Source organism: Microtus pennsylvanicus, chromosome 5 (assembly GCF_037038515.1).
Source record: "Microtus pennsylvanicus isolate mMicPen1 chromosome 5, mMicPen1.hap1, whole genome shotgun sequence".
In the NCBI taxonomy this organism is placed as follows: Eukaryota; Metazoa; Chordata; class Mammalia; order Rodentia; family Cricetidae; genus Microtus; species Microtus pennsylvanicus.
The window spans coordinates 7,306,059-7,330,498 of NC_134583.1; the positions used below are offsets into that span (position 1 = coordinate 7,306,059).

At 42.7% G+C, this 24,440-nt stretch overlaps 1 protein-coding gene across 3 annotated transcripts in view; it reads left to right on the forward strand.

Annotated features, from left to right (window-relative positions):
• C9orf72 (C9orf72-SMCR8 complex subunit) overlaps positions 1–18,455 on the forward strand; it is a 29,233-nt gene extending 10,778 nt beyond the window's left edge. For all 3 annotated transcript variants that reach the window (XM_075971214.1, XM_075971216.1, XM_075971215.1), the window contains exons 4-11: positions 2,359–2,454; positions 3,376–3,440; positions 5,401–5,473; positions 7,451–7,567; positions 12,700–12,935; positions 15,481–15,538; positions 16,445–16,554; positions 16,667–18,455. In XM_075971214.1, the coding sequence (XP_075827329.1) occupies positions 2,359–2,454; positions 3,376–3,440; positions 5,401–5,473; positions 7,451–7,567; positions 12,700–12,935; positions 15,481–15,538; positions 16,445–16,554; positions 16,667–16,853 (942 nt within the window). In that variant the 3' untranslated portion in view covers positions 16,854–18,455. The remainder of the gene's footprint in view (positions 1–2,358; positions 2,455–3,375; positions 3,441–5,400; positions 5,474–7,450; positions 7,568–12,699; positions 12,936–15,480; positions 15,539–16,444; positions 16,555–16,666) is intronic.
• The last annotated feature ends 5,985 nt before the right edge of the window (positions 18,456–24,440 follow it).

Genomic DNA, 24,440 nt, shown 5'->3' on the forward strand with positions numbered 1-24,440 from the left:
GGGTTTTGTTTTTTGCTGTTTTTCCAGTCAGGGTTTCTCTGTGCAACACTGGATATTCTGGACCTCACTCTGTAGATCACACTGGCCTCGAACTCAGAGACCTGCCTGCCTCTGCCTCCTGAATGCTGGGATTAAAGGTGTGTGCCACTACCATACTCTTTGATCAGTGGGTAGCAGGAGACTCTGTGCCACCCTGGGCATGAGCATATATATTAGACCTCAAAACCCACCTCCACAGTGACACACTTCCTCCAACAAGGCTACACTTACTCCAGAAGGCCACACCTCCTAATTGTGCCACTCCCTATGGAGCAAGCATTCAAACATGCCTCTACTCTGGAGGCCATTCCTATTCAAACCACCACACCTTAGCAACACACAGACACATATACACATGACCTTTACAAAATTATGTGTTATACTCTTATGAATGGTAAATACTAACTTTTCAGGGGTCAGACGGTAGTGTCACAGGCCTTTAATCCCAGCGCTTGGGAGGCAGAGGCAAGGGAATCTCTGAGCTCAAAGCAGCTTTCTACAAAGCAAATTCCAGGGCAGCCAGGGCTACAAGAGAAATCCTTTCTCAAAAACAAAAACAAAAAAAAGAAAGAAATATTCTGGGACAAGGCCTGACACTAAAGTATTAAAAGTCTAATCTTTACTTGCTTACTGATCAGTAAGAGGGTCTCCAAGAATAAAGTTCCTGTCACTGACCTCTGAACTGTATTTCTGGAGTAATAAGGGAGAGTCATTTCAACACAGGGAATTTAGAACCAAATAAAATTTTGCATTTTTGTGAGATTTTGTTTTTGAAAGCCAGAATCCTGTACTTACTAGATTGAGTTTCTGCTCTTAGGGTTCTACTTTAAAATGTTGTCTTCGCCTTCCGTGGGAGAAAAGTACACAGAGAATAAACTAAAGAGATTTTTAAGTGGAAACATTGTCCTACAGAAGTTCAAATTAGAGAAGCACAGGGAGCCAGTTTTTTCTGCATTTGTCCTGTAAGGGTTTTTTTCTTGCTCTCCAGTGAGACTTCATTCACTTATAGTGACAATGAACGTCCAAGAGGCCACATCTGGAGTGCTATGTATGCCTAAGCCCATAAAACTTCCCCTTTCTGCTTTCTGTTTGGGCAGCTGACGTAATGTGCTCGCAACAGCTCTGTTATGAGTCATGCTACTGCTTTGGGATGGCACAGCGCTCAGAAACAACTTCAGCCCTCGCCAGCTCAGGTCCTTCTATTCGTCCCCTGACAAAGTCACTGAACAGGGAAGGAAGTTTAGCATACATTGTTCAGTACATTGTCTTAATTGTGTTTATAAGCAGATGTTTCAACAATTACTCTAAAAAACAAAAACCATGAGTAGTTTATTCTGGAGGTCACTGTAAGATGAATTTTTTTGAAATAATAAAACTGTCTATATCTACATAGACATTTATAGATTAGGATAATTTCCCAAAGGAATTAAGTATCTTCCGTGATAAGGGAATTTGAAAATGCATTTTTGTTTGTATGTTGAGGATTAAACCTAGCGCCTCATCCATGCCAGGCAGCTGTTCATCCTTAACTCAGTGGTTTATCATCCTCAGCCCTCAATTTCAGGTTCTAACTTTAAAATATATGTGAGGGGTTTAAATAATCATTTCATGAAACCTGAGTGAATGAAGAAAACTTACTGAAGTAAATATAAGTGATTAATAATTTTAAAATACGTTTAGCTGAGACGGACAGACACTTGACGGCTTCAGCATCTCATTTAGGTGATCAAAGGCTGATGGGAGAGACGGTCATAAGTGGTGTCGCTCCTGCGTCACACACATCCAACTGGATGTCAGGAAACAGACATCTTAAAGCGGCGTTTCAGAGGTGCGATAAATGGTAGCACTCTCTGGCAAGCTCTCCGCGGAGATCTCTATCTTACTGATTCTTACTCTGTGTGGTAACTTAGTATACATTTGAGTAGATCATGTCATTGAATGTGAAGGTTGGATATTGAGAGGAGCCTCTCTGGTTCCTTTCTAATGATTCAACATCTTTTCATGCTTGAATTCTCACTTTCTAAAAGGAAAATGTAAAGAGCTTCTATGTCTTAGTTAAATTACAAAGGAGACCATTCCTAATTGTGGTATTGTCGTTTAATCCTTGCCTGTGATAGTAAAAAAAAATAGCTCATTCTCACCAAAGGAGAGAATGAAAGTAAGTTTAAAGAGCATGAAAATACTTGAGAGTTGTTTCTGGAGTGGTAGACTGTCTGGGGCTGTTCTGAGCAGTTCCCTGGAGGGTGTTTTACTCTCTGCGTCCATTTGAACAGACTCACCCACACAGTGATTTCCTTCACTTTGTTATGTTTGATACAGGGTCAGAGTATCATTCCCATGCTTACTGGGGAAGTCATTCCTGTGATGGAGCTGCTTGCATCTATGAAGTCACACAGTGTTCCTGAAGAAATAGATGTAACTGCCATCGGCTTCTATCTGTACCCTTTATGGATTCCCTTGAGTGATTGTGTGTGCGCGTGTATGTGTGTGTGTCTGTTTCTGTGTGTGTAATGTTCTTGTTTTAATAATGTAAATTTTGTTGTACTACTGTTCACATGAAGTATCACCTTCAGTCCAGTAAGCATACAGAAAATGCTGGATTTTCTGACTAAACAGGCTTTTTTACTCAATCGTGTTCTGATAAATTAAACTTAAGTTTAATTTTGTATTTCCTAGAAGAGGGGGAAATGCCAGTCTTTTCTAGAAGGATCTGGTATTGCATACATTGCTTTTGGACAGAGAAGTGTGCCGATTAAACTGAGGGTGGGAGGGGCTCTTTCTCTATTTTCTTTTTTATTTTTCATGTGCTTGGGTGTTTTCCCTACATATGTGCCTGTGTGCTATTTGCATGTGCCCTGGGAGCCAGAAGAGGGTGTCAGATCCCCAAGACACTGGAGTTACAGACAGCTGTGAGCTCCCATGTGTGTGCTGGGAATTGAACTCAGGTCCTCTGGAAGAACAGCTTGTGCTCTTAAGCACTGAGCCATCTCTCCAGCTCCTCATTCAGCAGTTTCTTTAATCACTTGTTGAGGATACTTCAGTCACACATTTTCCATGTGTAGCTGTCTTTAGACACTGTTTGTAATGCTGACTTGTCCTTGAGCTTGGGCCCCTGATTCTGATAGAGGGGCCCATTGTAAAAATTGTTGTTTAACCTGCCTGGCCAACTTTCCCCTTTGTTCTTCTGAAAAGTGCGTGCACAGCACCGTTTTATAGGTGTTCTTGATGCTCATAATGAGAGTGCTAGACGTGTCGACTCTAGACGTCAGCACGCTCACTCCTACGAGTTCTCTCACCCTGCTGTAAACAGACTGACTGCGTGTCTGTGCCTTTTAGATAGCTGATACAGTGCTCAACGATGACGACATTGGTGACAGCTGTCATGAAGGCTTTCTGCTCAAGTAAGAATTTTACTTCTTTTTCTGAATGCTTGGTAAAGGAGATAAAAATATTAATGTTCATCCATGATGAGATTTAATGGAAAAAATGAATAGAATACTATTACTCCAATTATTTAGAGAGAGCATTGCACATTTGAACTGTTGCTCACGTGTGTACTGTGTTCACTCATACAGTGACATCTCTGATGTGACCTCTTCCGCAGTCTAACAAGGCTGAGTTCCCATAGTACTCAGAGAAGTGCTGGCCTGTTGTTTGGATCTGGTTTCTTGTATTTCTCATTAAAAACAAAAAGCCATAGAAAGCTATCAAATTGAGTTGCATCATAAGTTTTTGTGAATTTTGTAGGTCTAGAAATAGAAATCATTCATATTTTGGACTGGTATTTTTTATCTAACTGTGGAATTTAATACTTAAAGAGCATGAACTCTCAAACCAGACTAGTTACAACTGTGGGGGTTACAACTGGGTCAGCATGGTGAAGCCACCCAAAGGTGTACCTCTGTTTTCCTTTTTTTTTTTTTTTTTTTTTTTTTTTGGTTTTTTGAGACAGGGTTTCTCTGTGGTTTTGGAGCCTATCCTGGAACTAGCTCTTGTAGACCAGGCTGGTCTCAAACTCACAGAGATCCGCCTGCCTCTTCCTCCCGAGTGCTGGGATTAAAGGCGTGCGCCACCACCACCCGGCTTACCTCAGTTTTCTTATTTATAAAATGTGAACAGTGATACCAGCTATTTTTTTGTCTAATTTTTTGTTTTGTTTTGTTTTCCTGGATAAGTTTTCTCTATATAACAGTCCTGGCTGTCCTGAACTCGCTCTGTAGACCAGGCTGACCTCAAACTCACTGAGATCCACCAGCCTCTGCCTCTTGAGTGCTGGGACCAAAGGCACGCATCTCCACCGCCTGCCAATAACAGATGTTGTTTAGGTCCCTTGTGAGCACTGAATGAGGCGAATCACAGAAAGCACTTAGCACAGTGCCAGGCACATCAGCCCCTCCGTAACCATAGCTACTGCTTTCCATTTGTATTTACTCTGCGATGGGTGGAAGGCGGAACAGCCCATGCTTCCTGAGTACCTGTGTGTCATCTGCAGTAGTGAGTGTTTGGCACGTGGGCCCCATCTCCTGTGCTGATCTTGCTGCACAAGTTGCAGATTGTCACCAGCATTTGTTTGTAAAAATGAGAAGCGAATAAGTATTTTTTTATTTTTTTATTTATTATGTATACAATATTCTGTCTGTGTATGCCTGCAGGCCAGAAGAGGGCACCAGACCCTATTACAGATGGTTGTCAGCCACCATGTGGTTGCCGGGAATTGAACTCAGGACCTTTGGAAGAGCAGGCAATGCTCTTAACCTCTGAGCCATCTCTCCAGCCCCAAGTATTTTTTTTAAATAAGTATTTACCTCTAGGTCTACATTCTCTTTCTTTAAGCTCACAATGCCTGGTGTGAGCATCTTTAGGAGAAAAGGTCTTATCGGCTTGAACTGGAAGCACTCTATAGTGTGCTGGTGTGAGCCATTCATATGTTGTTTTCAAATATGTTTTTAAAGAAATTACTATAAAATGATGGTGTTTACTAACTGGGGTATTTTTTCTGTAAAATTTATTTAATTTTATGTGCGTGAGTACCTGTATGAGCACATGTGTACCTGTGCCTGGTACCTGCGAAGGCCAGAAGAGGGCTTTGGGTTCCTTGGAAGTAGATAGTTGTGAGTCACCATTTGGGTGCTGGATCTTCTCTACAAGAGCAGCAAGTGCTCTCCAGCCCTGGGTTGTCTTAAGATTCAGGAAATAGGATGTCTGTGAAAGGCCCCTAGAAAATGCAGTTTTGCACAAATAAAAGATGACATTATACTGATAGCTTTGGTGTTTGTAGGTAAGGCTGTTCTGTGCTATTGGAAGCCCACTGATTTTCTCCTTGTGGAGTTGTAATCCTGGGATGTTTTCATTAACCTGCAGTGCCATCAGCTCACATCTGCAGACCTGCGGCTGTTCCGTCGTCGTAGGCAGCAGTGCGGAGAAAGTAAATAAGGTGACTCCTTTTGTGGTTCAGATAAGATCGGACTTAATACTACTAGCATGTCATGAATTATCATTCAAATATTAGCTTGCAATGGAAATAGCCTCATAGTATAAGGAGGCAATGTAATTTTACCAAATTACTCTGATACCTCTAACAAAAATGACTATGGTAAAATGTGTAAGAATTCAGTTGCCACTTTAATTTTGATGATTCATCACTCTCAGTTGTATCATAAATTGTTTTGAGAAAAAAAAACCTTTAAATGAGTTTTTTTGTTTATGCTTTGTTGTTTTTTGCAATAGGGTCTCACTGTATAGTCTGGGCTGTAGGCCAGGCTAGTCTCAAACTCCCCACAGTTCACTTGCCTCTTCTTCCCAAATACTGAGATTAGAGTCTGCACTACCTTGCCTGGCCTTTAAATGAGATACTTTTCAATATCTAGTTTTGTATTCCTGTATGACTTTACCTACTAAACCATTTGTTACAGGGTATGTGAGCAACTAGGAAACTGTATTGGTAAATAGAACCAGGAAGTAGAGAGTGAGTAAATAAATTTTAGGACAAATATTTGAGAGAATCCAAAGAGAGATAATATAAAAGAGGAAGTTAAATAATTCATTCAGCTTCTGTAGGTGATGTGCAAAATATATGAGTTTATTACTGTGGGCATAATGGGGAACACAGAAACAATTTTCTTGTTGACAGGAAAGTTATAGGAAGAATAGCATTGAACAGAATTGAACAGCTTGGATGTAGGTGTGTCTACATTTTCAGGGTAGCTCCCTAAAAAAGACACACATATAGGGAGAATTCTAAGATAAGTGATCAGATATTTCCTCAAGGTTAGTGCTAAAAGTGTGCAGCTATCTTTATAGTCACTAAAGGTACATAAATATATATTTATATCAATTGTAACAAACTTCATTTCCTTTTCAAAAATTTTACATGTTAGGGATGGCATTTACTTTATAGAGTTATCATTTTTTTTGTGAACCTTCCTGTGTACTTATATGAAGTTTAATTTGCCACATTTATGTTTCTTATTCAACTGTTTATGAGAGAATAATAAACCTCTCATTATATTTTATCAAGGCATTTGGAGCTGTTACATGTGACCCCAAAAGTAGCTTTCCACTTGAGATGCTGGAAGCCTTAAGTTCCACAGGGCAGACATCTTGATTGGCGTTATGAAGGGAGAAAGGCTCCATAGTTTGGGCTTCATTTATCAATTTTTTTTTTCATTTTTCATCTTCTTTTAGGTGAATAGCTGTGTTCCATCTTTTCGTTTTGAGAGATAAGTTGCACTACTCTAGTTGAAAACCCAAACTATCTCTGGATGTGGTCCGAGTCCCACATAGTCATACTTACATGGCTTTCTTCTGTCCCCTAATACCGCTCTACACCAGCTCTTTTTGCTGTCCCCGACTTCTAAACCCCCACCACATGCACTTGTTTCAAGTGAAATTTAGTAGTTCTTTCTGTAGAAGGTGTGGACAGTCCCCCTTGTTCATTGTAACCGAGTTTGTCCGTTCGCATCACAGGGTGCTGCCCTCATTTAAACGCATGAAATGAGTTTCCCAGAGCTCTTTGCTCACTTGAAAAGCGGTTGTTGATGGGTAGAGGTGAAGTCAATTAATGTATTAGGTTGTTATTTCTCACTGAGATAAAGGTTCCATGGTCAAATCAATTTGATATAAATAAATTTATAAATGAATATTGCTCACTTAGAGAACAACCATATTTATTCAAATGTAACAAGTTTTGAGATGCCGTTGATTTACCAACTACTTCCTAAACTTAACTGGCTCCAAAATCCCTCTGTAAGCAGTACGTGTTCTGACCATACCTGTTCAGGTAAGCAAGGGATGCTCCTTACTTGGGAACTGGTTTAGTGGCAGCAACAAAAATTTCTATTTAAAGTTTCTTTCATAAACAAACAGTGGTCTTTTAACTTCTCATTTCAACGCCAAATCTTTTCTTCTCTAGATAGTGAGAACGTTGTGCCTTTTTCTGACTCCAGCCGAGAGGAAATGCTCCAGGCTATGTGAAGCAGACTCATCCTTTAAGTACGAATCGGGACTCTTTGTCCAAGGCCTGCTAAAGGTGTGCTTACTGTTCCTTATCACCTGTGAAGCCACAAGTAAAAGTGAACTTTAGAAATAAGTACTGAGAATCTTTGTAAGGCATGTTGTTAGCATTTAATGTAGCATAGTTTTTGTTGTCTGAGAACGGGTTTCTTTGGATAGTTCTGAGCACGGAGTGTGCATCCTTGGCTCTGTAGTTAGTGTCGTCCATGAAGCCCCGTGGGATAGTATTTCTATTTCACTTGGTTCCCTCTAGCTATGTGTCAGTATTTTCTTTTTAAATATATGCTTGAATCAGACTGAGCCTCTGAAATGGTAATGTTTTCTTTTCTTACTGAGGAGATTTGGATATGTACCATATGTACATACTTACTCATTTTTAAAAATTAAAATGTCTTTTAAAACTTATGCAAAATGTCTGTTTCTAGTACTTACATTTTTATTTTTTTGTATTAAATTTGGTTCATTTTCAAGAAGGAAAACAGATAAATATAAATTAGCACTTTTCTCAGTAATGAAGTAGAAATAACGGTTTTTCCAGGAAGCTCTGGATTTGGTTGAAAGACCCTACCTCAAAAAAAAAAAAAATAAGGTGCAAGAGTAACCATAGAAAATTCCAGACATCAACCTCAGTTTTCCACATGCAGGCATACAAGCATACATATGCACATGCGTTCACACGTATACTCAACACATGAACACTCATATACACATGAATGTGTACCACGCTTATATCCATAGATATGTGTGTATAAACACATATATATATACATACATACACATACACAAACATACACACACACACACAAAACCAGAAAGAAATAGCTTTTCATGAACATTGCAGGGTTCTTTCATAGTTGTTCTTGAGGATGTAAGCATAGCAAAATGGAAAAATTATGGCAGTCAACTGTATTTTTCTATTTAGGAGAGAGAAGTGGGAAGAGGGGGAGAAACATGTAGGATAGTGGTTGATATAGGGTGTCCGACTATCACTCTCCACTGTGTTTTTTAGGCAGAGTTTCTCACTGAACTTGGGATGACTTTGACTAGACTAACTGGGTCGTGAGGTCCTGAGATCTGCCTGCCCACACGTACACCCCCACATTGGGTTATAGGCGCAGGCTGTTGCAGCAGCTGTTATAGATATACTGAGGATCCTGACATAGGTTGGGGCCTCCTGTTTGCACAGCAATTAGTAGTTTGTCCACTGAGCCGTCGCCTCGACTCCAGTTTTATTTTTTAAAATATCTCATATGGGGTATTTTGAATGTTCCTTGCAAAAGGGAATGATAACTTTCAGGGGTGATAGGTATGACATCGTGAGTAAATCATACACTTTGTGTTGAAATGTCACACTGTGCCCTGCAAATACAATTGCTCTGTGTTGATTGGGTGGATGGATGGATGGATGGGTAGATGGGTATTAGTCAAGGATCTCTAGGGTAGCAAAATTTATAGGATTAATCTCATTGTCTCTCTATATCTATCTTTCTATCTCTGTCTTTCTGTCTATCTGTCTATCTATCTATATGGAATTTATTAGAATGACTTATGGGTGCAGTCCAGCTAGTCCACAATAGAGGGCTGTGAATAGAAAGCCAAGAATCTAGAAGTTTCTCAGTCCATGAGGCTGGATGTCTCAGCTGGTCTTCAGTACACACTGGAATCCCATAGAAGCAGGCTCTAAGGCCGGTGAAGGAATGAACTTGCTTGCAGGCAGAGAGCAAAAGCTTCCATCTTCCATGTCCTTTATAGGCTTCCAGCCGAAGGTGTGGCTCAGATTAGAGCTGGATTAAAGATCTGGATTAAATGTATTTTAAAATGGTATTAATTTGGGGGAGGAATTAAATTTTTAAATGGCCTTAAATGGCATGTTTTTTCCTAGTTCAAATGATCTGAATTAAAGGCATAGCTTCCTACCTCAAAGATTCGGATTAGAAGTTACTTCAAGTTAAGCAAAAATACCCCACAGGTGTGCCTCCATTTTTGGATTTTAGTTCCAGATGTAATCAAATTAACAACCAAAAGTATCCATCACAAGTTCACCCCTTGTCAACTTGACAACCATATCTCCTCATGATTAATTTCCATATAAAAACAATAACCAGGTCATAACAACCTAAAATGATACAACCATCCCACATACAATCAGAAATGCATTATTATTATCCCTCATACAGCGGTAAACATATAAATTTAGAAGAGATGGCAATGTTCCATGAGGGATATTCTTGTCTCAAACTTAAACATGATAACCATTGATATTCTCTTAATTGGTGTTATATGACATTATAAAGACATGGAGGAACGAAAACATCCTGCCTGGATCACTGTGGTAGTTTCCCATTAGCTTCCATCACAGGACATGGTAGCACCAAGAGCCACGCTGAAGGATCTCCTGCACTCCAGACATAATCCTTCTTACCTCCATTGTGGAGAAGCAATCCAATTTCTCTGTGGTAATCTGGATCAACCCACCCTCCTAACACTGTTATTCCTTTTCAGCCTGATGACTTGAGGGCATTAGAAGCCCAAAGTGGTCAGGGAGAATCTGGCTTCCAGTTCGGTGGCGTGTTCGTTGTGTCTCCTGGCAGGAGCACTCCCTCAGTAACCAAAACTTCTAGGCCAATAGAACTTAAGGTCACAGAAATAGGAAGCAAAAAATTCCTAGTGGATGGAAATATTCTTTTTTCTATCCCTTGTTTCCTGGACTCGTGGATCCTCACTAGCGGGAGAACCTGTACCGTATAATGGACACTAATTCAAAGCATCTCCCACCTTCGGGGAGCCCTGCCCCAGCCATTCAGGCTGATACCACTTAATTGGCACTGTAATTGTGACTTCCTGGTACCAACTTCTGCCCTAGTTAGGGTTACTACTGCTGTGAGGAAACACCATGACCAAAACCACTTGGAGGAATGGACTTACTTAGCTTATACTTCCGCATTGCAGTTCATCACCAAAGGAAGTCAGGACAGGAGCTCCGGCAGGGCAGGAACCCGGAGGCAGCAGCTGATGCAGAGGCCATGGAAGAATGCTGCTTAATGGCCTGCTGTCCATGGCTCACTGAGCCTGTTTCTTTATAGAAGTTGGGGCTCCCAGCCCAGGGGTGGCCTCACCTACAGTGGACTGGGCTCTCCCTCAGGATCTCTTTTAAAAAAAAAAAAAAGCCCAGCAGGCTTGCCTATCGCCCAGTATTACAGAGGCATTTTCTCTGTTGACCCAACCCCTCTAATAACTCTAGCTTGTGTCAAGTTGGTCTAAAATTAGACTAACCTTAAACTCACAGTAATCCACCTGCCTCAACTTCCTGAGTGTTAGGATTATATTTATTTAAAAATTAAATGTAACAAATAAAGGGGATGAGAAGGACTGGATACATGTAATAAACACAAGTTATCAAAGACATTAGAAAGCTATTTTTTCTAGTCTTAATTCTGCCATGGATTTTTTGTTTTAATACATTTGATCCTGAAAGGGTGGAGTTTAATGAGAGGCTTCACAGCTGTTCCAAATGCCTATTCTTACTATGTACGAAGTCATGATTTGTATAGACTTTGGGTCTGGTTAATTTTGGTATGTCATATTGCTGTATGCTTTTTTTTTTTTTCCGAGACAGGGTTTCTCTGCGGCTTTGGAGCCTGTCCTGGAACTAGCTCTGTAGACCAGGCTGGTCTCGAACTCACAGAGATCCGCCTGCCTCTGCCTCCCGAGTGCTGGGATTAAAGGCGTGCGCCACCACCGCCCGGCTTGCTGTATGCTTGCAAGATTTTTTATAATGAATTTCATAAAATTAAAAAATATTTTAAAAAACTGAATTTTTACAAATAAAAATCTAGCTTTTGGGGATTGGAGATACAGTTCATTGATGTGGTTGGTGTTTACTTAGACCACTGAGTGGTTCTCAGCCTTCCTAATGTTGCAACCCTTTAATAATACAGTTTTATCATGTTGTGGTGACCCCCAATCATAAAATTATTTTCATTGCTACTTCCTAACTATAATTTTGCTACTATTATGAATTGTAATGTAAATATCTAATATGCAAGATATCTGATACGCGACCCCTATGAAAGGATCCCAACTCCCAAAGGTTGAGAACTCCTGGCTTAGAAAATTGAAGGTCCTGACTTCAAACTCCAGTTTCACCCCCAAAATGAAAATCAGCTTTGGGGTTTTGAATCATGCACCTACCGTGAGCTCAGAACTGAAGAAAACTTTACAAATCCCAATTTTACCAATTTTCTGTAATGGCACAATGAAGTACCCCTGTTCAGTTATGTACTGTAACTTCTGACAGAGCCCCTGTGCCATGTGCCCAGGGGAATGCAAAGCCGTGACTGGGTGAAACACTGAGAGCTCACCAAGCAAAGCTAAGCTGTAGAGCTTTCCAGAGATGCCTTGGGAGACAGTCATTACTCTAGCCTTTTCAGAGTGAAAGGCTTAGGAGGTCTCTATCTTCTGATCTGTTCACACCGCTTAGCACGTTATTACATACACAACAGTTAGGTTACATGGTAACTGGCTGCCTGGCCAGCTAGAAAGGGGCAAGTATTTTCCTATTTATGTACATAGTCATTTAGATACAGGAAGGATAAAACAACTGAGAAAGAAAGACAGTCCTAATTTCACAGACCAGCAAGTAATCACCATTAACGATTGGCACTGGTCTTTGTAGCCGTTTTCTTCTGTGTGTATTCTGTGCCACGCTCTACTGTTGGATTACACTTGGCATGTTCTGACCCACTTTTTATTTTTTTATTTTATTTTTTAAGGTTATTTATTTATTTATTATGTATTCAGTGTTCTGCCTGCTTGTATGCCTGCAGGCCATTACAGATGGTTATGAGCCACCATGTGGTTGCTGGGAATTGAAGTCAGGACCTTTGGAAGAGCAGGCAATGCTCTTAACCACTGAGCCATCTCTCCAGCCCCCTGACCCACTTTTTAAATGGTGCACTGTACACTTCTTTCACTGTAAGCACAAACTGTAGTGGCTGGAGTTTTATATAGTAACCTCTTGAATGTTATTTCTGAGAGGGCCTTATACCAGATATGCAGGGGATGCATCTCTGTTATCATTATTACCTTATTTTTAAAATGGCTTCTCACTTGGCATGTGGCGAGTAAGTTTTCTCTTCGTTTTGACAGGATGCAACGGGAAGCTTTGTACTACCCTTCCGGCAAGTTATGTATGCCCCGTACCCCACCACGCACATTGACGTGGATGTCAACACCGTCAAGCAGATGCCACCGTGTCACGAGCATATCTATAATCAACGCAGATACATGAGATCAGAGCTGACGGCCTTCTGGAGGGCAACTTCAGAAGAGGACATGGCTCAGGACACCATCATCTACACGGATGAGAGCTTCACCCCCGATTTGTAAGTGACACTTGGCCTTGGGTGTCATTGTCAAACAACATAAAATTTTTGTCACTTATGGGTAAAAACAATGCAAGTTGTACTTAAAAGGAAAGACGTGACAAGCATAATGATGCCTGAAGAAGCATTTAATCAGCCACATTTTCTTTATTTTTAAATTTTTATTATTATTTTTAGACAGTCTCACTGGGGAGATCTATATGGCCAACTGAGAACTCACAGGAACTGGCCTGGAACTCACTATATAGACCAGGCTAGCCCCAATCTCACAGAGATTCACCTGCCTCTGCCTCCCAAGTTCTAAGATTAAAGGTGTGTACCCCCATACCTGGCTTAAATCTTCATTTCTTAAAATATTATTTTCTGTAATACAGATTAAGATGTCCTCAAAAAATAAATACTTGGTAAGTATGTGCTGAACTCCTAGTTACTTAGCGAAGTGCCGGGGTAAGAAGGATCAGTCAGAAAATGGCAGCCCCTGCTGGTAATTTAGTGTATAACGATCACTGAACATTCTTGTATGCTAAGCTGCAGGAGTTCCAAGCCTTTTTTCTTAGATATGAATATAAAACCTAGAAAAAAACAGCTGATATATATGGAAAAAAGCACCTGTTTCCTTTGCTTTTTACATTTTGCTATTTATTTCTTACCAGAAAATGTGGTCAGCAAAGTAAAGGAAATAATTATTGATTACAAGAAAAATGATCATCTTGAATTTCAAAACTTCAAGAAAGTATTTAAATGATGTTCTAAATCCTGAAAAAGAATTGCAATATGGTATTTCTGTTCTCTTGAATCAATGAAGTGCTTAAAATCGGGATAGTCCTTAGAATATACTCAAAATATGTTAACTGTGATTATGTGGGTTGAGGGTTTTAGGCAACAGTAAATTTGGAGCAAATGGGTATATCTTGTGTCTCTGAAGAAGAAAACAGCCAAACGAGAAACATGGGGCGCACCAGTAGCCACAGCAAACTGCACAGATGAGAGCGTCATGCCCAGAGCTCCTAGCATGTAGAAGAACCCTTTTTGCACAGCTCTCCTGTGCTCTTTGAATTGCTTTGAAAGGTAGAGGAATTGCTTCAGAAAAGGCCCTGGTCAAATTGAGTTCCCTTTCACTAGTTCACATACTGGCAGTCTTGGAAAACGTGCAACTCTTCTTACTGAGTCCGCGTGCCAGCGTCTTCCTCATAACTAATGGGCCTGAGGTCCTGTTTTTTGTTTTGTCTTGTTTTGTTTTTTATTTGTTTAGAATCTCTTCTCAAAAAAATGTGGACATAAATAGATCTGCGGCCTGTTCGTGTTTTTGTTTTTGAATGTTTCTTTGGCAGACTTGACAAAAGCAATTGGTCAGCTATCATAGCATGATAAAATAATGTCATGATTTTAGAATTTTATTTCCAGTTCTAAGTAAATGTTTCGAATATAAAATTGTCAAAAATATTTCTAACCAGGAAGTTATATTTTAATTTCTATTAGTACAGACTTAGCATGCTTTAAATGATATTCACTTTTAAGTCTGGGAGGTTTGGGGGTTCAAATTCAGGGATTCATACATACTGGGCAATTAGTTGCTGCACCGCTGAGCTACCTCCCTAATTAATTAAATTTTAGTTTTAACCTTTTTAAGATAAAAGCATTCACTAAAGAGACGTTAAAATATTTGTTTGCCCTGGAGATAGTCTTTGCTTTTCCAGCTCTTTTGTGATCCAGATTTTTATTCAGTAAAACAGAAATTGGAAAATGGGGGCCCAGAGCCCTAACCTGTCCATGAAGCCCAGTGACAGTGCTGTTGGTGCCCAGTGCTGCCGTGAAATGCTGGTTCCCCCTTTTTGGTTTCTCTCTCTAGCTTGGTTCACTGTCTCGAAAGACTAAGAAACCTGCGGTGCTTCCCACTTACTTCTGCGTATTCCCCTCCTGCTCTCGCTTCCTATCCAGGCATATTATGATCTCTACTATCTCAGTCTTGCTTTTCATCCATCCTGTCATAATAAACGTTACACATTCACTCTGACATGAACACAGTAGCCTAGGGAAAATGGAAGAGAAACAATGAAAGGAAATGGGGTCTAAGAAAAAACAATCTTCTCTGTTAGCATCTGCTCTGATCGGGCTGACACAGCTCACTTCAACTGGCCATTTTGTCTGCAGTTTACACGCCAGCCATTGCTGAGGTAGTAACTTACTGGGTTGCTGGCTCATGTTTATAGGTAGTGAGTCTCTTGACATAAGCCCAGTTTGTAAGGGATGGGTTCTAAAACTCATTGACAGATAGGCATGTGCACTTCCTGGGGTATACTCAGCTTATGCTGACTAGAAAAAACCACCAGTAATGTCAAAATGTTCCCTTCAGTGTGTGTGTGTTCATTTTGTGTGTACTGAATATTGAACCCAGGGGGCTCATGCAAGCTAAGTATACATTCCAAATATTCACATCTGTATTCTTACATATCTGTTTATGAAACATTAATTTTTTGACTTGAGTGAGAGGTTATGGAAATTGACTCTGTATAACCACTTAATGTTTGGACTGTTTTCTTCTTAGGAATATTTTCCAAGATGTCTTACACAGAGATACTCTAGTGAAAGCCTTCCTGGACCAGGTAAACATGACACCAGCCGTGGCCAGAGGAAGTGATGGTGCATGTTTTCTTTTAAATTATGTCCCGCCGTGCCTACAAAATACATACAAAGAACCAAAGAATTAATGTGTTTATAGCCCTTTCTGAAGTCTGTAAATGAAGTTGCCTTTGAATTATTAATGGGAAATAGCCTGTATATTAACAGTTAAAAACAGCATTCCCCATCCCAGTAACTGTTTTAAGTACTGCCCTATCTATACCTTAAAGGAGTTGTTCATTGAAGAGGGATGTGCTTTTATTTGCCTTAATTGAATTGAAACTGTTATCAAAGCTTAGTAGACGTGTGTTGAAATCGTAGCATCTCTATTGTCTCCTTTCTAAAATGTTCTGCTGAGTTACACATTTGGAAAGGAGGATGATTGCACGGGGCTTGTTTCTAACTGTAACTAGAGCTTTGTTACAGTACCATTCTGGGAGCCAGGCCAAGGCCCTGTATCCCAGCCCTGGCTTAGATAATGAGATCCTCATGTTAACCAGGGCTAGGTCTGGATCTGGGTCTGTGTGCCGTGTGACAGTGCAGAGTCAGAGGATCATCCGGAGTCGAGCAATTCCACATTCCTGAAGCTGAAATGAAATTCCCCTCATCCTCACTTCACACAACCCAAAACAATTCACAGAAGGATTTCTCATCATAAAATAAGGATATATTTTGGTGTAGAATGCAAAATCTCAGTGCATTTTGAGCAGTAAAATCGGAAATCTTGACAAGTGTCAGTGTTTCCAGACCATCGCCACTGCCACAGTGCTGCCCTTTGGGAATCTGAAGAAGTGGTTGTACTGGGTGACGGGTGTCAGATGCTGTCAGCGCCGTTGTGGAAGCTGCCACATACAAATGTATCGGAACTATATTGTCTGGTGTCCCTGCAGGTCTTCCACCTGAAGCCTGGCCTGTCTCTCAGGAGCACCTTCCTCGCGCAGTTCCTGCTTGTTCTGCACAGAAAAGCCTTGACACTAATCAAGTACATAGAGGACGACACGTGAGTCAGCTCCTCTGTAGAAGACCTTTATGCATCGTGAGTCTCTGTCTCGTTCCCTTTGAGCAATGTCTGCATTATAATGTTTGGTTTCTTTGTTTTGTTTTATTTATAGGCAGAAGGGGAAAAAGCCCTTTAAGTCTCTTCGGAACTTGAAGATAGATCTTGATTTAACAGCAGAGGGCGATCTTAACATAATAATGGCTCTAGCTGAGAAAATTAAGCCAGGCCTACACTCTTTCATCTTTGGGAGACCTTTCTACACTAGTGTACAAGAACGTGATGTTCTAATGACTTTTTAAACTTGTGGTTTGCCGTATCTGTCTCATCACGGCCAGCCAGGCATGCCGTTACGGCAGCTCCGAGGTGTGAACACGCCCTTCCTCCAGTCGTGCTCTGGAGGTAGTCACACTACACTTGTCACTAGAGGTCTGCACAGGGGCGTCAGGTGCAGCGTTCCAGTGAATGTCTCCTTTCCTAGAATAGATGTACTCTCTTAGGGACTTATGTTTACGGTTATCCTAAATACTATTGCTGTCTTTTAAAGATATGAATGGTAGGATATAAACTTGATATAACTGCTGTTGTTTTTGAAACTTACAACTCATGGTTTACATGTATCACAGTGAAACCCTAGTTAACTTTTACAGACACAGTGTAAGTTGACTTTCTGTCCCTCAGTGTCCCCGCATGTGTAGGATTCCATGCTTCTGCAACAACTGAAAATTAGAACCTTGGAAGTTTTCAGTTCCACAGAAAAGAGCTTAGCTTGACTACGGGTTAGTTTTGGAAGAAGGCATTGATAAAGCAGAGCTTTGGGTGACATCAAGTGTTAGACCTTCCTTTATAGACTTAGTCCTTCAGATGCAGTCTGTAGAGAAACGCCACGCAGTCGTGTGTGCTCACCGACTATCGTGAACCGTGGTGTGCTTTTTGTTGGTTTATTGTTGTAATTTTGTCAAAGGAAGTGACATTTTTGTTTTTGTAATTGTTGCCAACAGTTTAAAGCTAATTTTCATTATTTTTGAGCCAAATTAAAATGTGCACCTCCTGTGCCTTTCCCAGTCTTGGAAATATAATTTCTTGGCGGAGGGTCAGATTTCACTGCTCAGTCGTCCCCATCTGACTACGCTGTGCACAGTCTGCCATGTGCCTGGCTTAGAAGTCCCTGTAAAATCCGTCAGAATACGTTTGCTATAAGATCTTCTCTCAAGATCAGGAAAGCTTCTCTCCTCGTTCCTTCCGTTTTCCGTCTGTATTCTGTGGTGTTTGCCATGTTGCCTGCATCACAAGAACAGCAGGAGAAATTTGCCCCCAGTGCTATTTTTCTAGGTGCTATTATGGCAAACTCCGTGGTCTCTTTTTGTTCCTGTAATGTTTGAGCATCTTGCTGGCTGTGAAATGCTGATTAGCAGAGCCCTGTGCCCGATCAGTGTTAGCATAGGTATGAATAAACACAAGTAGTATCTTATTTAAAACTGTGGATTAACATAAAAGGGAGAATATATTTATTTTTTACAAAAGGGATGAAAATAGAGTTCTTTCTTCACCCACCAAATTCATCAAGAAAAAAGTTCTATTCTGAAAGGTCAGAGTGGTTTTGATATTACAAATAAGAAAAGTGTAGACATCTCAATTTTTAAACACACACTGACCAGGCTGGCTTATGAACTCCAAGCCGCTCAGTTGTGGTGAAATGTATAGATCCCACCTTTTAGTGTCCCGCACTCATTGCTGCACACAGGAGTCTTGTTTAAGTGCTAATTGTTTTCTTTCACGGGTTTACTGTGTTGTTACAGAGGATGTAAGTTGTACAGTGAAATAAGTTATTGAAGCATGTGTAAACACTGTTATATATCCTTTCTCCTAGATGGGGAATTTTGAATAAAATACTTTGGAAATTCTGCCTGTGTTAGTTCTTCATTCAGGTAAAATACAGCTGTGAGGGGGGTGGGATTAGCTCCCCATTGAGCTGCCAATCATGTTGAATCTAGACCTTAGTTTTTAATCTTTTCTTTCAAAGAAGATATTCAAAGTTTACGAATGATGCGAGACTGTCACATTTAAAAGAATAATAATAAAACTGCCAAGTATGATAGCGCATGCTGGTAATCCCAGTACTGGGGAGGTTGGGGCAGGAGCATCGGAAATTCAACAGCTTCAAAGACATGGTGAATTCAAGAGCAGCCTGGGCTGCATGAGGCTACAGGACCTGTCTAAAACGCAAGCTTTCCTCTTAACTTACAGTATTGAATCTTGGTTTTTTTTCTATCATACATTAATATTTCACACACAAATTAATTCTTAAATTCTCCTTTGAAAAATTCCCTACTGAGGAGGTCGGAGAGATAGTTCAGTTGGTAAAGGTACCTGTTGCCAACTGTGCCAACCAGAATTCAGTCACCGACCTGCGTGGTGGAAGGAAGAAACTCCTGCAGCTTGTCCCTGCCATGTGCACACGGACCACACACACGTGCGCACACACATTTGTAAGATTCCTATTACAGTGGTATTAATAGAATCTAAACGAATTTGTTCTCTCTAAGTGATTGGTACAGGTGTCCAACTTAAAATCCAAAAGCTGAACAAAGCACATTCAGGTGCTTTTATTTGAAAAGCAAGAAATGAGATTGACATTTTCACTCCAAGAGAAAACATCTATTCCCAAGTAGAGCAGCGGAGCTGAGAGATTCGCCGCAGCATTGAGAGTCTCAAAGAAGAGGGCTAGACATGCAGCCCAGAGCTGCAGTGCTCGCAGCACGCCCTGGCCTCAGCTCCTAGCACTGCGGCAGAGTAGGGGATTCTCAAATTAGGAAGCAAAACCATGTGAAACTCCTGCAAGCTAAACAGAAACAGTGCCTCTCACCCTCACGTCACCCTAACTGTTGTGGAATTGCACAAATCGATCTCGCTCCCAGTCTGCTGAGTGGGGTTTGAAGTAATGAAGAATGTTACTGGCCTCAATTAACACTTCCCCCAGGACTGGCTCAGTCTGCCACCGTCATAACTGTCATCTTAGATGTGAGAAAGCCAAAGCTTGACTCCCAGCCAATAACTGCTCCCGTTCGATTTTGTCCCCAGCTGTTAAGGTTGTTCCTGAGCAGGCAGCATCTAGCCGAATTCCTCCCTGTAGTGAGTACCTTGCATTGTTAAATTGAAGGGCATTGAAGAGAAATCAAGTCTATGTTCTCGAGCTCTGCTGAGGCTCGTGTTAAAACCACTTTTTATTATAATGTAAGCTTTTAAATTGTCATTAGCACGCAGTAATTTTGTGTACGAACTCACTAGTGTTTCCCTACATGCACAGAGCATGCCGTGGTCAAAAGCCAGCTTTGCTCCTTGTTCCCCACTCTTTCCAGCTTCTGTTAATTCTACCTTCGGTAAGTCTCTAGGTCTGCACGTGAGAAAAACTCAGTTCTTGTCTTTCTGTGTTATTTCGCTTAACGTGCTATTTTCCAGATCCATTTCCATACATCACACTGCAAATAACAGGATTTAATTCTACTTAGTGGCCATATAACACATTTGTCTGTATGTATCATATTTTCTGTATTCGTCTGTTGAAGGGTGTGGTGATTTAAAAGCAGATGGCCCCCAAAGGAAGTGGCACTATTGGGAGGTGTGGTCTTGTTGGAAGAAGTGTGTCACTGTGGAGGTGTCACTGTGTGTCAGTGTGGAGGTGTCACTGTGTATCACTGTGGAGCTGTTGTCACTGTGTGTCACTGTGGAGGTGTTGTCACTGTGTGCCACTGTGAAGGTGTTGTCACTGTGTATCGCTGTGGAGGTGTCACTGTGTGTCACTGTGGAGGTGTCACTGTGTGTCACTGTGGAGGTGTTGTCGCTGTGTGTCACTGTGGAGGTGTTGTCACTGTGTGTCGCTGTGGAGGTGTTGTCACTGTGTGTCACTGTGGAGGTGTCACTGTGTGTCACTGTGGAGGTGTTGTCACTGTGTGTCACTGTGGAGGTGTTGTCACTGTGTGTCACTGTGGAGGTGTTGTCACTGTGTGTCACTGTGGAGGTGTCACTGTGTGTCACTGTGGAGGTGGTGTCACTGTGTGTCACTGTGGAGGTGTTGTCACTGTGTGTCACTGTGAAGGTGTTGTCACTGTGTGTCACTGTGGAGGTGTTGTCACTGTGTGTCACTGTGAAGGTGTTGTCACTGTGTGTCACTGTGGAGGTGTTGTCACTGTGGAGGTGTTGTCACTGTGTGTCACTGTGGAGGTGTTGTCACTGTGTGTCACTGTGAAGGTGTTGTCACTGTGTGTCACTGTGGAGGTGTCACTGTGTGTCACTGTGAAGGTGTTGTCACTGTGTGTCACTGTGGAGGTGTTGTCACTGTGTGTCGCTGTGAAGGTGTTGTCACTGTGTGTCACTGTGGAGATGTTGTCACTGTGTGTCACTGTGGAGGTGTCACTGTGTGTCACTGTGGAGATGTTGTCACTGTGTGTCACTGTGGAGGTGTCACTGTGTGTCGCTGTGAAGGTGTTGTCACTGTGTGTCACTGTGGAGATGTTGTCACTGTGTCACTGTGAAGGTGGTGTCGCTGTGTGTCACTGTGGAGGTGTTGTCACTGTGTGTCACTGTGGAGGTGTCACTGTGTGTCACTGTGGAGGTGTTGTCACTGTGTGTCACTGTGGAGGTGTTGTCACTGTGTGTCACTGTGGAGGTGTTGTCACTGTGTCACTGTGAAGGTGTTGTCGCTGTGTGTCACTGTGGAGGTGTTGTCACTGTGTGTCACTGTGGAGGTGTTGTCACTGTGTGTCACTGTGGAGGTGTTGTCACTGTGTGTCACTGTGGAGGTGTTGTCACTGTGTCACTGTGAAGGTGTTGTCGCTGTGTGTCACTGTGAAGGTGTTGTCACTGTGTGTCACTGTGGAGGTGTCACTGTGTGTCACTGTGGAGGTGTTGTCACTGTGTGTCACTGTGGAGGTGTTGTCACTGTGTGTCACTGTGGAGATGTTGTCACTGTGTGTCACTGTGGAGATGTTGTCACTGTGTGTCACTGTGGAGGTGTTGTCACTGTGTGTCACTGTGAAGGTGTTGTCACTGTGTGTCACTGTGGAGGTGTTGTCACTGTGGAGGTGTTGTCACTGTGTGTCACTGTGGAGGTGTTGTCACTGTGTCACTGTGGAGATGTTGTCGCTGTGTGTCACTGTGGAGGTGTTGTCACTGTGTGTCACTGTGCAGGTGTTGTCACTGTGTGTCACTGTGAAGGTGTTGTCACTGTGTGTCACTGTGGAGGTGTTGTCACTGTGTGTCGCTGTGGAGGTGTCACTGTGTGTCACTGTGTGTCGCTGTGGAGGTGTCACTGTGTGTCACTGTGAAGGTGTTGTCACTGTGTGTCGCTGTGGAGGTGTTGTCACTGTGTGTCACTGTGGAGGTGTCACTGTGTGTCACTGTGGAGGTGTTGTCGCTGTGTGTCACTGTGGAGGTGTCACTGTGTGTCACTGTGGAGGTGTTGTCGCTGTGTGTCACTGTGGAGGTGTCACTGTGTGTCACTGTGGAGATGTTGTCACTGTGTGTCACTGTGGAGGTGTCACTGTGTGTCACTGTGGAGATGTTGTCACTGTGTGTCACTGTGGAGGTGTCACTGTGTGTCGCTGTGAAGGTGTTGTCACTGTGTGTCACTGTGGAGATGTTGTCACTGTGTCACTGTGAAGGTGTTGTCGCTGTGTGTCACTGTGGAGGTGTTGTCACTGTGTGTCACTGTGGAGGTGTCACTGTGTGTCACTGTGGAGGTGTTGTCACTGTGTGTCACTGTGGAGGTGTTGTCACTGTGTGTCACTGTGGAGGTGTTGTCACTGTGTCACTGTGAAGGTGTTGTCGCTGTGTGTCACTGTGGAGGTGTTGCCACTGTGTGTCACTGTGGAGGTGTTGTCACTGTGTGTCACTGTGGAGGTGTTGTCACTGTGTGTCACTGTGGAGGTGTTGTCACTGTGTCACTGTGAAGGTGTTGTCGCTGTGTGTCACTGTGAAGGTGTTGTCACTGTGTGTCACTGTGGAGGTGTCACTGTGTGTCACAGTGGAGGTGTTGTCACTGTGTGTCACTGTGGAGGTGTTGTCACTGTGTGTCACTGTGGAGATGTTGTCACTGTGTGTCACTGTGGAGATGTTGTCACTGTGTGTCACTGTGGAGGTGTTGTCACTGTGTGTCACTGTGAAGGTGTTGTCACTGTGTGTCACTGTGGAGGTGTTGTCACTGTGGAGGTGTTGTCACTGTGTGTCACTGTGGAGGTGTTGTCACTGTGTCACTGTGGAGATGTTGTCGCTGTGTGTCACTGTGGAGGTGTTGTCACTGTGTGTCACTGTGCAGGTGTTGTCACTGTGTGTCACTGTGAAGGTGTTGTCACTGTGTGTCACTGTGGAGGTGTTGTCACTGTGTGTCGCTGTGGAGGTGTCACTGTGTGTCACTGTGTGTCGCTGTGGAGATGTCACTGTGTGTCACTGTGAAGGTGTTGTCACTGTGTGTCGCTGTGGAGGTGTTGTCACTGTGTGTCACTGTGGAGGTGTCACTGTGTGTCACTGTGGAGGTGTTGTCGCTGTGTGTCACTGTGGAAGTGTCACTGTGTGTCACTGTGGAGGTGTTGTCGCTGTGTGTCCCTGTGAAGGTGTTGTCACTGTGTGTCACTGTGGAGGTGTTGTCACTGTGTGTCACTGTGAAGGTGTTGTCACTGTGTGTCACTGTGGAGGTGTTGTCACTGTGTGTCGCTGTGGAGGTGTCACTGTGTGTCGCTGTGGAGGTGTTGTCACTGTGTGTCACTGTGGAGGTGTCACTGTGTGTCGCTGTGAAGGTGTTGTCACTGTGTGTCACTGTGGAGGTGTTGTCACTGTGTGTCACTGTGGAGGTGTTGTCACTGTGTCACTGTGAAGGTGTTGTCGCTGTGTGTCACTGTGGAGGTGTTGTCACTGTGTGTCACTGTGGAGGTGTTGTCACTGTGTGTCACTGTGGAGGTGTTGTCACTGTGTGTCACTGTGGAGGTGTTGTCACTGTGTCACTGTGAAGGTGTTGTCGCTGTGTGTCACTGTGGAGGTGTCACTGTGTGTCACTGTGGAGGTGTTGTCACTGTGTGTCACTGTGGAGATGTTGTCACTGTGTGTCACTGTGGAGATGTTGTCACTGTGTGTCACTGTGGAGATGTTGTCACTGTGTGTCACTGTGGAGGTGTTGTCACTGTGTGTCGCTGTGAAGGTGTTGTCACTGTGTGTCACTGTGGAGGTGTTGTCACTGTGGAGGTGTTGTCACTGTGTGTCACTGTGGAGGTGTTGTCACTGTGTCACTGTGAAGGTGTTGTCGCTGTGTGTCACTGTGGAGGTGTTGTCGCTGTGTGTCACTGTGGAGGTGTTGTCACTGTGTGTCACTGTGGAGGTGTTGTCACTGTGTGTCACTGTGGAGGTGTTGTCACTGTGTGTCACTGTGGAGGTGTTGTCACTGTGTGTCACTGTGGAGATGTTGTCACTGTGTGTCACTGTGGAGGTGTTGTCACTGTGTGTCACTGTGGAGGTGTCACTGTGTGTCACTGTGGAGGTGTTGTCACTGTGTGTCACTGTGGAGGTGTTGTCACTGTGGAGGTGTTGTCACTGTGTGTCACTGTGGAGGTGTTGTCACTGTGTCACTGTGAAGGTGTTGTCGCTGTGTGTCACTGTGAAGGTGTTGTCACTGTGTGTCACTGTGGAGGTGTCACTGTGTGTCACTGTGGAGGTGTTGTCACTGTGTGTCACTGTGGAGGTGTTGTCACTGTGTGTCACTGTGGAGATGTTGTCACTGTGTGTCACTGTGGAGATGTTGTCACTGTGTGTCACTGTGGAGGTGTTGTCACTGTGTGTCACTGTGAAGGTGTTGTCACTGTGTGTCACTGTGGAGGTGTTGTCACTGTGGAGGTGTTGTCACT